Source organism: Salmo salar, chromosome 23, assembly GCF_965601325.2.
Source record: "Salmo salar chromosome 23, fSalSal1, whole genome shotgun sequence".
NCBI lineage: Eukaryota > Metazoa > Chordata > Actinopteri > Salmoniformes > Salmonidae > Salmo > Salmo salar.
Genome location: NC_138313.1, coordinates 38,492,473 through 38,506,137, shown reverse-complemented (window position 1 = coordinate 38,506,137; position 13,665 = coordinate 38,492,473). Strand labels below are relative to the sequence as shown.

Sequence of the window (13,665 nt, the reverse complement as noted above, 5' to 3'; positions counted from 1 at the left end):
GTTGGTGAACCAGGCGACGCAATCGTTTGAGAAACCAAGGCTACTGAGTCTGCCGATGAGGATGTGGTGATTAACAGAGTCAAAAGCTTTGGCCAGGTCAATGAATACGGCAGCACAGTATTGTTTCTTATCGATGGCGGTTACGATGTCGTTTAGGACCTTGAGCGTGGCTGAGGTGCACCCATGACCAGCTCTGAAACCAGATTGCATAGCGGAGAGGGTGCGGTGGGATTCGAAATGGTCGGTAATCTGTTTGTTAACTTGGCTTTCGAAGACCTTAGAAAGGCAGGGTAGGATGGATATAGGTCTGTAGCAATTTGGGTCAAGAGTGTCACCTCCTTTGAAGAGGGGGATGACAGCAGCTGCTTTCCAATCTATGGGAATCTCAGACGACACGAAAGAGAGGTTGAACAGGCTAGTAATAGGGGTTGCAATAATTTCGGCAGATAATTTTAGAAAGAAAGGGTCCAGATTGTCAAGCCCAGCTGATTTGTAGGTGTCCAGATTTTGCAGCTCTTTCAGAACATCAGCTGAATGGATTTGGGAGAAGGAGAAATGGGGGAGGCTTGGGCGAGTAGCTGTGGGGGGTGCAGTGCTGTTGAATGCAGTAGGGGTAGTTAGGTGGAAAGCATGGCCAGCCGTAGAAAAATGCTTGTTGAAATTCTCAATTATAGTGGGCTTATCGGTGGTGACAGAGTTTCCTATCCTCAGTGCAGTGGGCAGTTGGGAGGAGGTGTTCTTATTCTCCATGGACTTTACAATGTCCCAGAACTTTTTAGAGTTGGAGTTGCACGAAGCGAATTTCTGTTTGAAAAAGCTAGCCTTGGCGTTTCTAACTGCCTGTGTGTATTGGTTTCTAACTTCCCTAAAAAGTTGCATATCGCGGGGGCAGTTCGATGCTAATGCAGAACGCCACAGGATATTTTTGTGTTGGTTAAGGGCAGTCAGGTCTGGGGAGAACCAAGGGCTATATCTGTTCCTGGTTCTAAATTTCTTGAAAGGGGCATGCTTATTTAAGATGGAGAGGAAGGCATTTTTTAAAAATAACCAGGCATCCTCTACTGACGGGATGAGGTCAATATCCTTCCAGGATACCAGGGCCAGGTCGATTAGAAAGGCTTGCTCGTTGAAATGTTTCAGGGAGCGTTTGACAGTGATGAGTGGAGGTCGTTTGACCGCTGACCCATTACGGGTGCAGGCAATGAGGCAGTGATCGCTGAGATCTTGGTTGAAAACAGCAGAGGTGTATTTAGAGGGCACGTTGGTTAGGATGATATCTATGAGGGTGCCAGTGTTTGCGGCTTTGGGGTTGTACCTGGTGAGTTCATTAATAATTTGTGTGAGATTGAGGGCATCAAGCTTGGATTGTAGGATGGCTGGGGTGTTAAGCATGTCCCAGTTTAGGTCACCTAGTAGCACGATTTCTGAAGATAGATGGGGGGCAATCAGTTCACATATGGTGTCCAGAGCACAACTAGGGGCCGAGGGGGGTCTATAGCAGGCGGCAACGGTGAGAGACTTGTTTTTGGAGAGGTGGATTTTTAAAAGTAGAAGTTCAAATTGTTTGGGTACAGACCTGGATAGCAGGACAGAACTCTGCAGGCTATCTCTGCAGTAGATTGCAACACCGCCCCCTTTGGTCGTTCTATCTTGTCTGAAAACGTTGTAGTTAGGGATGAAGATTTCAGAGTTTTTGGTGGACTTCCTAAGCCAAGATTCAGACACAGCTAGGACATCCGGGTTGGCAGAGTGTGCTAAAGCAGTGAATAAAACAAACTTAGGGAGGAGGCTTCTAATGTTAACATGCATGAAACCAAGGTTATTACGGTTACAGAAGTCATCAAAAGAGAGCGCCTGGGGAGTAGGAGTGGAGCCAGGCACTGCAGGGCCTGGATTCACCTCTACATCCCCAGAGGAGCAGAGAAGAATAAGTATGAGGGTACGGCTAAAAGCTATAAGAATTGGTCGTCTGTGACATCCAGAATAGAGAGAAAAAGGAGCAGGTTTCTGGGGGCGATAAAATAGCTTCAAGGTATAATGTACAGACAAAGTTATGGTGGGATGTGAGTACAGAGGAGGTAAACCTAGGCATTTAGTGATTATGAGAGAGATATTGTCTCTAGAAACATCATTGAAACCAGAAGATGTCATAGCATGTGTGGGTGGAGGAACTGAGAGGTTGGATAAGGTATAATGAGCAGGGCTAGAGGCTCTACAGTGAAATAAGCCAATAAACACTAACCAGAACAGCAATGGAGAAGGCATATTGACATTAAGGAGAGGCATGCTTAGCCGAGTGATCAAAGGGTCCAGTGAGATTCAGACAGCTAGCCGGGCCATAGGTAGCAAGCTGGTGGAAGATGGGAGGGAGGTCTGTTTTTATCCACCTCGTGCGTTTCCGTCTGTGGGTTAGTGGGGTTCCGTGTGGAAGGGGGGACCAGTCCAAGTTGGCAAAATAGTTAGTTATAGTGGCCCAAGAAAAGTGTCCGATAGACCTATTCAGATCGCAGCCGAAAAGACAGCTATTGATCTGTTATTCATCTATTGATCTGTTATTCAGATGAAATTGCTGGTTTTGCCAACAAGCTCTTAATTGTTCTGATGAGAGGAATACTTTGTAATTAGAGTGCATTCTCACACACACACCTTAGTGCAAACCTCCCACCCCACCTGCCGTTCACAATGCATTTCTCACACACTCTCAGTGGAGATGAAAACAATGCTGGATAATTCACTCCCACCCTTGCATTGAATCACCTAATACAAACATTGTCAAACCTTCTCCTAGTCATCTAATCTGCAACCCTGTATATCTACCATCTGTGTGTAATGCATTGAGTGCGTTCATACGTTCTTCATCTATCTCCCCATAATAAATGACAAACCTTGCCAAGAGCGTTCCTAAAGGATCATGGCTCTTTAACTGTGAAGAGACCTTTTGAAAGGTGATGATGCCTGTTGAGTTTCAGCTCAATTTATGTCTGTACTTATCTGTCTGATGCTCTGTCCAGGTTTAGACGTCTGTGGCGTGATATGATGTATCTGTTCCGTCAGACCCTTATTTCCCAGCGGAGAGAGGCTGTTTGGTAGAGATACCACTAAAGTCAATGTCAGCACACCTTGCTCCAGGGCTTGGTCACCCTGTGTTAGACTCAAGTTCGATTGCTTCAAACTTTTCTAGAGTACTTTTCCAAACATGCACCCACGCTCGCTCGCTCTCTCTCTCTCACACACACACACACACACACACACACACACACACACACACACACACACACACACACACCAGCTAGTTTTTTCAGCACGGAAAGGACCACTGGGCAATGCTTGTGTGACTGTTATTGAGCTGACGCACGCACGAACGCACACACATATATAAATATACACACACACACACACAGTTGAAGTCGGAAGCTTACATACACTTAGGTTGGAGTCATTAAAACACGTTTTTCAACCACTCCACAAATGTCTTCTTAACAAACTATAGTTTTGGCAAGTCGGTTAAGACATCTATTTTGTGCATGACACAAGTAATTTTTCCAACAATTGTTTACAGACAGATTATTTCACTTATAATTCACTGTATCACAATTCCAGTGGGTCAGAAGTTTACATACACTAAGTTGACTGTGCCTTGAAACAGCTTGGAAAATTCCAGAAAATGATGTAATGGCTTTAGAAGTTTCTGATAGGCTAATTGACATAATTTGAGTCAATTGGAGGTGTACCTGTGGATGTATGTCAAGGCCTACCTTCAAACTCAGTGCCTCTTTGCTTGACATCATGGGGAAATAAAAATAAATCAGCCAAGACCTCAGAATAAAAATTCTAGACCTCCACAAGTCTGGTTCATCCTTGGGAACAATTTCCAAATGCCTGAAGGTACCACGTTCATCTGCACAAACAATAGTACGCAAGTATAAACACCATGGGACCACGCAGTCGTCATACCGCTCCTGAAGGAGACGCCTTCTGTCTCCTAGAGATTAACGTACTTTGGTGCGAAAAGTGCAAATCAATCTCAGAACAACAGCAATGGACCTTGTGAAGATGCTGGAGGAAACGGGTACAAAAGTATCTATATCCACAGTAAAACAAGACTTATATCGACACCTGAAAGGCCGCTCAGCAAGGAAGAAGCCACTGCTCCAAACCCGCCATAAAAAGCCAAACTATGGTTTGCAACGCGCATGGGGACAAAGATCGTACTTTTTGAAGAAATGTCCTCTGGTCTGATGAAACAAAAATAGAACTGTTTGACCATGAAGACCATCGTTATGTTTAGCGGAAAAAGGGGAAGGCTTGCAAGCTGAAGAACATCATCCCAACCGTGAAGCACAAGGGTGGCAGCATCATGTTGTGGGGGTTCTTTGCTGCAAGAGTGACTGGTGCACTTCACAAAATAGATGGCATTATGAGGAAGGAAAATTATGTGGATATATTGACGCAACATCTCAAGACATCAGTCAGGAAGTTAAAGCTTGGTCACAAATGGGTCTTCGAAATGGACGATGACCCCAAGCTTACTTCCAAAGTTGTGGCAAAATGGCTTAAGGACAACAAAGTCAAGGTATTGGAGTGGGCATCACAAAGCCCTGACCTCAAACCTATAGAAAATTTGTGGGCAGAACTGAAAAGGCATGTGCAAGCAAGGAGGCCTACAAACCTGACTCAGTTAGACCAGCTCTGTCAGGAGGAATGGGCCAAAATTCACCCAACTTATTGTGTGGAAGCTTGTGGAAGGCTACCCAAAATGTTTGACCCAAGTGTAACAATTTAAAGGCAATGCTATCAAATACTATGTGTATGTAAACTTCTGACCCACTGGGAATGTGATTAAAGAAATAAAAGCTGACAATCATTCTCTTCTATTATGCTGACATTTCACATTCTTAAAATGAAGTGGTGATCCTAACTGACCAAAGACAGGGAATTTTTACTAGTATTAAATGTCAGGAATTGTGAAAAACTGGAATTGTAAACTTCCAACTTCAACTGTATGTGTATGTAGACGCTCAAGAGAGCGCACACCTGACACACACACACACACACACACACAGAGGTATGAGGCCAGTCGTGTAATTTTTTGTTGTTGATTTTCCCATATGATTTTCCTATATGAAGAGGCTATTACTCTGCTTGCTCACAAAGTTTTCCTTTTTTTGAAGCAGTGCTATCATTTCAGCTGACCGAACTTTTGGCAGAGCATTCCTTCTGAAAATGAAGAAATTATGAATAAAATAAAAGTATTTATCCGGAGATAAGACTAGGCGCTAAACAGTTGTAAACACAATGAATAACAACAGGTAACATCAGCATTCCCTCAGCTCACTAGTAGCCACACAGTTGAAAGGCTAAACACTTGTTTAAGTTGCGGAAAACCCATCTCGCAATAACGCTCCCCACACAGGGGCTGGAGGAGGAAGATAAGTGGCTGTCCACATTGTGTCAGGAGAAACAGCAATATGAATTTGATTATGTTTTTGTTGCTTGCAGTGCTACTGTCAGTGGGATAATTTTTTTTTTCATTTTCCAAATACAGACTGGCTCGTCCCTCATACATAAGCAATGGCAGAGCGAGAGAGAGAAACCTTTTGGGTTTTTTCTTGCTTATTAAAACTGAACATGTTGGCAAAAAGCATTTCTTTCAGACAGTAGTAATCATTAGAGAATTTTCGAACAAGAATGATATGGACTGATGGTGTTTTTGAAATTGTTGCCTCACTTTTTTTAGGGCTTCTTTGCTGGCTATGATTTGTTTCTGGGAAATAGTGTATTCTACTGATTGCCATGTTATAGTGAAGTAGAGGCATCATTCCATCAGCACTCTGTTAAATTGGTTGTCTAGCAACACAATTCTGCAGAAAATAGAGAAAAGATGTCTGAAACCAATAATTTCATTCCATTCAAACGCATTCCAAGCACTTGAAGTCTTTTGTCACCGAGTACTTCATGGCTTGAATAGAACAAAGTCCAGGACAACAATGACTAGAATAAAAAGTTGTACAAAAATAAATTAATCCAATCTTTTGTTGATGTGAAAATTAGATATAATGATGATTAAATAATATTATTCTTGTCTTATTTTGTTTTAATATTGTTTCTCTCTTTCGCTCTCAGCTTAATAAGCAGCAGCTGCAGGCGATAAAGGATCACTTCCTGGCCTTCCTGAATGGGGAGACACAGATTGTGGCGGACGAGGCCTTCTGCAATGCTGTGCGCAGCTACTATGAGGTAAGACCTCACCCTCGGCCCTAAAAAAACACATTCAGTATAAAACACTCGGTATTTGAACCTAAACATATAACTTTGTCAGTGCTAAAGTCCTTGACGGCCACAGTCCTGATCGTTTTTTATTTTCTCCATCGCACATAATTTATCAATTTACTGATTGGCCACTGATTGACACCACCATACGCTGTCACTGTGGGCCAGGAGGATCGAGTTGGGCACTGCATTGTCATTGTATGTAAATGTTGATGTGGGCTCACTGGCTTGCTTCCAATGTGGCATGCTCTACTTACCACCGGGAGCCCAGTGGGGGTTGCAGTTTTCCAGTGCCACACTTGTCTGCCCAGCAGTTGTTTATTTTTCAGCTGTACTGTCTGGAATCTGTTCTTTAGAAGAAGGGCCTTACCTCTTGTGCTCTTCAATTTCGCCTGACTGGCGCCTCCAACTTGGCAGAGAGAACTACAGGTGCCAGTGGTATAATCTCGATAAACAAGGCTTTTTCTGTCCCACTTAATCTCTGTTATGTGGTTACCCTCACTCCTCCAGTCTGTCTGGAGATGGATAGGGTCATTTCACTCTTACGGGCCATTTTGTAATTAACGTTATTGCGAGTGTCTGGTGAAAAATATTTGAAATCGATCAACTGATGCTAACAGCTTATGCGTGGGGGGGATTCTGAAGAGGAGGGCGCTCTCAAACACCTCCACTCCCTCTTTCTCAATACGTCTATCACTTCATTGCGGCACACTTTTGTTTAGTCTTCCACTTTCTTAGCATCCCTCTTAGCACCCACATTTATTTATTTTTGGTCCATTCTTCCCTCTTTCTTTCCCTCTTGTTTGCTATCAGTCCATCTCTCGTTGATATATTTTATTTGACTTTTTCCCTCTCGCTTTCTCCCTGCCTGTCCCTCGTTTGTGGTCTCCATCTTTGCCTCTTCCTCTCCTCATCCCTCTTTCCCTGTCTGTCTCATCTGCTGCAATTAAAGAGGCTGAGAAGCCTGCTTGACTGATAAGATTTCCATCTCATAAAATATGATGGGTACAACTCGCTTCAGAGGAAGAGAAGGCTAAATTTACTGATTGACACCACCATACACTGTCACTGGAGGATAGGGAGGATAGGGTTGGGTTCTGCATTGCCTCATCACTCTCTTTCCTTGTCTCAGTCTCTCCTCTTCCTTTTGAAGTGAGTTGTGACTATCATAGGTTATGAGATGGAGATCTTATCAGTTGAGCGGGCTTCTCAACCTCTTTAATTGCAGTAGATGGGAGAGGAACCCATTGAAGTCTATGCCTGTCTTTGCACGGCTCACTATGTGAAGAGTGTCAGGGCAAGACGTGATCAAAGACGACCTGTTATTACTATTCAGTGGACATCATCTTGAAGTGTAAGAAGTTCATCAACTTTTTGAATTCTCAATTCTCCAAGGCATCTGCTAGAGTGCGGAAGGCCACAGGCCATATGTCCAACTGGAGGAGGTGGAATTCTGACTTATTACTGTGCTTACACATTTACCCATGATGCTCAGGACTATGCAAATCCACTAAAACAGACTCTTAAAAGGTTCAAAGTATTTGCCTTTGTCACTCCGAGTACATGGCGTGTGTGCTTGATCATGTTCATGTTGTTGTTCCTATGGATATTTAGGGGCATTGTGTAGTTAGGAGTCAGCAGCAGCACCCCCACCACTAGAGCAGACCCAGGCACATATAATCCATTCTAATGTGATCACTGCATGTCAGGTAAGTCATTAGGCCTGATCAATACAGTAGCTTTGGCAATACACCGCAATGCCCTGATAGCATCCGACAGTCCACTATTAATCTTTGTCTATTGATTACTTTCTGCCCTCTGGTAGTGTCCATACCCGCTAGTGCGTATACCGTGCATTTGGAAAGTATTCAGACTCCTTCCTGTTTTTAACGTTACAGCCTTATTCTAAAATTGATTAAATCTTTTTTTTCCCATCAATCTACACACAATGCGCCCATAATGACAAGGCAAAACATGTATATTTCTAGTCTGATGAAACCAAGATTGAACTCTCTGGCCTGAATGCCAAGCGTCACATCTAGAGGAAACCTGGCACCTTCCCTACGGTGAAGCATGGTGGTGGCAGCATCATGCTGTAGGGATGTTTTTCAGCCGGCAGGGAATGGGAGACTAGTCAGGAGGAAAGTACAGAGATCCTTGATGAAAACCTACTCCAGAGTGCTCAGGACCTCAGATTGGGGCGAAGGTTCATATTCAATCGAACATCTCTGGAGAGACCTAAAAATAGCTGTGTAGCGACGCTCCCCATCCAACCTGATGGAGCATGAGAGGATCTGCAGAGAAGAATGGGAGAAACTCCTCAAATACAGGTGTGCCAAGCTTGTAGTGTCATACCTAAGAAGACTCAAGGCTGTAATCGCTGCCAAAGGTGCTTCAAGAAAGTACTGAGTAAAGCAGGGGTGGGCAATTCCAGTCCGAGGGCCTGATTGGTGTCACAGGTTTGCCAGCTAACACACCTGACTCAAATAATCACCTAATCATGATCTTCAGTTAAGAATGCAATTTGATTAATCAGCTGTGTTTGCTAGGGATGGAGAAAAAGTGTGACACCAATCAGGCCCTCGGAGTAAAGGGTCTGAATACTTATGTAGATGTGATATGAAACTTTTTTTCCCCAGAAATGTCTACAAAATTGTTTTTGCTTTGTCATTATGGGGTATTGTGTATACATGAGGGGGAAACAATTTCATACATTTTAGAATAAGGCTGTAAAGTGGTAACATTTTGAAAAATGAGGGGTCTGAATACTTTCCGAACACATGGAATTTTCTGCTCTACCTCAGGCTTAACATTTTCACTACGACCATGTCTGTCAAAAGTTGGAATTTGTATTACTGTAATGATGGGGCGGTGAGTCGGAAGCAAGTGCAGGTGAAACGTTTTATTAAAACAACAAAACCAAGAACACGACTCTAACAAGGCAGTACGCCGATACACAAGAACAATACCAACTGGTGAGTGAACATGGGAGAGTGACATATAAAGGGGAGGAAATTATGAAGGTAATGGAGTCCAGGTGTGAATCATAATGTCGTACGCCGGAGGGGAGGAGCAGACGTGACAATTACCAATAGATTGATCAACATAGCACTGAGAACAGCAACCAGTGAACCAACATGACCTTTTCTCTGTATTGGCTCTTCTTTTTGTTCTGCTGCTGTGTAAAAGTTGGATGTGCGTAAAACCATTGCTTATCATTTCTATCCATTCTTAGTGGTGGTTCTTCAACTGTTATTAATGAGGTGTATGGGAAGCATAGAGGAAATAAAATGGAGGACTGGAAGAAGAGGGGAAAGCGAGAGGAGGAGTGTTAGGAGAAGAACAGGTGATGATGATTAGCATAGAGAAAAAAGGGGTGTCGAAGAGAAAGGCAAGTAAATGGTGAGAAGAAGAATGGGATGTGGAAAGAGATTGAGAGAGACAGTGGGGGGAAGATGCTTATCCAACAGTACTTTTATTACATTTTTTTACCTTTTTATTTTATCAGGGAGTCATACTGAGAGAAGAGCCTGAAGGAATTTCCAGAGTTAGCCATCCCTGAGACCGGGTGTGGTGACTCGTATGTCTGAAGTTCAGTAAAGATGTTAGGTTAAGTGGGTATTTTTGTAAAAGGGCTTTATACATAGTAATGTATCAACCTCCGTGACATCAAAGAGGACCAACCAACTTTCTGGTAGAGAATGCAGTTATGAGTACTGTTTCATAGCCGTTTGGAATCACAGCACTTCATCCAGCTACTTATCACTGCATTCATGCATAAACTTTACACTCAGAGTAGGAGATGAATATGAAATGACGGCTCACCAATGTCAACTCTAAAATGTCTTTCTGTGTATGCCTGTATGAAATTCTTATCCCTATGTGTCACATTGCCCGCACATACAGTATATTAACTGGCTAATGCATTATTTTGACAAATTTATGCCTGTAAGCTATTCAATTGGACTGCATCATTGCAGCTGTCTGATATTTAGCTAATTAGCATCTTCCCAATAATTTAGCACATAGGTTTCACAGTAAGACGGGAAAGCCTGGCGTAAAAACAGGATTTTATATTTTACATTAACATGTCAGAGAGCACATTGATATGCTACAGAACAGAGTACATCTTCAATTACGTAGCATAACACTGACCATGTGTGCCATAGTGGCTGTCACACAGTTTGTATAGCTAATTATTTCAAAATGTAAGAGATTCTCCAGTGATATTAATCAAGGCATCATTCCATAATTTTACCTCCGGCAATATTTTCATCAGTCAGTGTTAGTTCCTTCAGTTGTCACTCTTTCATTTATTTATTTGATAAGACATTTGATACTGAATTACCAGAGAACATTATTAAAATTCATTCTGCCCTCTATTTTGGGAATACATCAGATTTGTTTCGATTTGTTTTGAGATCGATACACGATGTGTTCTCAAGCAGAACAAACATGAGTACTGACTAATTGGTTAGCGCTACTTTTTCAGTTCTTCTTAATTACCAATCAAGTCTTAGTCCATTAATTCATCATGATTTTAATTACAATTTGAGACCAGTTATTTATTTACAGCTTTTTGAATTTCACCAAGGAGTCAATTTCATTGGACTGACTGACCAACCGCCCGACCATTCGTTAAGAGAATTCAACCTCATGAACAACATGGTCATGGCCAAAGCGCTGATAAATATTTCTCAGCCAATTAAAACTTTTCGAACGGAGTCCAATCTCTCAAACTAGCCGCCCACCCAAGATTAAAGGGCTATCGATTGACTAGGCCCAAGATATTCATTATCACCTGGCTTTGAATGCTTAGCATTTCTAGGGTATTCATATTGCTTTGTGCTCTCAATTGAAGATAACGATCTCCTGTGCTTTGTGCGTGCGCCTGCTTTATCCCTGGAAAATAGGAAATTAATACATCACTCATCACCTGGCTCTGTGAGAGGTGAAGTGGGCTTAACAGACTTTCTCTTGTTCTGTGTCTGGTGGCTGCTAGCCGTCCACTGGGTGCCTGACCGCACAAACCACCAGCATGCTCTGTGTGTGGGTTAAGCCCCTTAAGCACTACCACGTGGCCATGTTAGGTGTTAAATATGCAGGTGAGTGATACTCCTTTGTAATGAGGGAGTCTCAGGATAATGATAATAATTATAATGATGATCATGATAATTATGGTTGTGATGTTTATTGACTTAGCTCTTTTCATTGGATCTGTACGTGCACACTCATTGGGTGTCTGCTTGCTACCTATGCAATGACATTTAGCCCCGCTTAGTGTGCAGAAGGCGTTGGTGGGATTTTCCTACAACCATTCCTTTCAATTATTTATTTACCTCATTTTCCATTTATCTCCTGTTGCATACTATTCCTGCTTGTTGACAGCCTGGGTCGTTTCATTTCTTCTCATCAGTCTGTCACCTCACGGTGTCAAGCACTGACAGAGCCACCACACTTGTCTGATAGAGGACAACGTTACTTAGCAACCTGTGGATCCTGGCAAGCAGCATGAGGGTATGGCTTACAGAGGTGACAGCGCTGAGTCTTCCCACTCTGAGTTGTGTGACAGCGCTGGTGACCAATAGAGAGAGGTTGCTCATACCTCTTACATGAAGAAACCTGGGAGATGTGTCTTTGTCATCTCTTGGCTTTAATCCCTCCACAGCTGCAATGGGCCAGATCATTGCGCAAAGGCAGGTACAGGACTTTAACTGTCTTCCATGACAACCCTGATTGACAGGTCCATGATGAGCCTGTTTTAACCAAAGTGTGAGTAAGACAGGCAGACAACACCATTGACCTTCTGAAAGACTAAGGACTACACATTGCCAATTAGGTGGCCATCAAGTGAGAAATAAGGACTGGGATCCACATCGATCCATTTTGATTCACCTCAGTCCTCATCAGTGCCTGCCAGTGCCCTGCTACCCAAAGACTTCCAGTCATTGTGCTAATGCTAGTTCATACTGGACACAGACATAAAAATGGTATCCACAAGTTCACTCTGGGGAAGTAGAGAAAGGGTCTCTGCCACAATCCCGAAGTATCCCTTTAACTAATTTACCGCACAGTGATGTCACAATGGAAAGGCCAAAGCTCCATCCCACCAAAACAGGCTGAAATGTCAGGTGATCTTTTCAAACAGCTCTTACACTAAAAGGACTTTATCAACATTTTCACAATATTATTCCAACCTCAGTGTGGAAATATATATTAATATAAAACTTGAAAATCACGTTGACTGCACTGGGCCTTTTTAAATTATTACTTACTCTGATTCTCTCTACTTTTTGAGGTGTAAAAACAACACCCTTTTAAAAATTACACTATCTCGGTAACACATTCTGTATATAGCTAGCTAGCTAGCATAGCTGTCTATGAATCCAGAGAATCTCTGCCACAACAGAGGAAGTCTGCTCTGTCCCCTGCAGCAGTCAATTCAGCGCTTCTTTCTCTGGTGTCTTCCTGGGACAGAGTGGGAGCGTGGTGGCTCTACGGCAGCTCCTGCAACCGTCTGTTTGCTTTGATATGGGTTTGTTCGAACGCTCCTAACGTGGCATGAAAGTGGATTTACTCTCACTGAGGGGGAGTGCAGAAAGGAGAGTAGCTTGGATTGTGGATAATGTGTGGATGCAGGTCTTAATGTGTGTATTTTTTGTATCTAGTATTGTGTATGTGTATATGTACATGGTTATGTCTGTGTGTGTTTTGGGGTGTATGTGAGGAAGCAAAATGTGTGCGGGTATGTGAGTGTCAGTCAGGAGGATGAGAATACCTTGCTTGAACCCTCAGTTGTCCATAGATACTGTGGTTAGTAACATCTCACTTCCCCTCAGAGGGAAGATGGCAGTCATGTCTCCCAGTCCAGCAATAATGGCATTATGTACAGACGACAGAATTGACACTTACCTACTCTGTGGTCTATGATGTGTCATTTCTTCTTATTTCTTGTTTTTTTTAATACTAGTATTACATTTGTTATTGATAATTGCATTGTTGGGTTGAGTTTGCAAGAAAGTCATTTCACTGTACTTGTGCATGTGACATTGAAACTTGAAAATCATGAACGCTCTCACTGGATGCTTTCGTTATGTTCCTCCAGACATGTGTCAAGCCTTTGCAGAGCTATCAGATGCATCCAACTGATCACTGACTTAATTCGGACTAATGTCACTCAAAGCAAAACATGGACAGCTGTCTAGGTTTGCACTGTGAAATAGTGGTTATAGTTCACTCCAAAACCAAGGTTTGTCAGACATTTTCAGACCTTAAAGTGTTGAAATCCATGTCCCTCGTCATCTGGATCGAAAGATGGGCACCGTGTCATTTCAGACGGTGCCAATCTTTCCCATTAATTAAGGATTGAGGCATACAATATAGTGGGATCTACAA

At 42.7% G+C, this 13,665-nt stretch overlaps 1 protein-coding gene across 1 annotated transcript in view; it reads left to right on the top strand.

Moving 5' to 3' along the window:
- Positions 1-13,665, top strand: part of LOC106584557 (calcium-dependent secretion activator 2) — a 91,664-nt gene that overhangs the window by 51,314 nt on the left and 26,685 nt on the right. Inside the window, exon 2 of the mRNA XM_082968255.1 lies at positions 6,124-6,237. Within this exon, the coding sequence (XP_082824381.1) occupies positions 6,124-6,237 (114 nt within the window). The remainder of the gene's footprint in view (positions 1-6,123; positions 6,238-13,665) is intronic.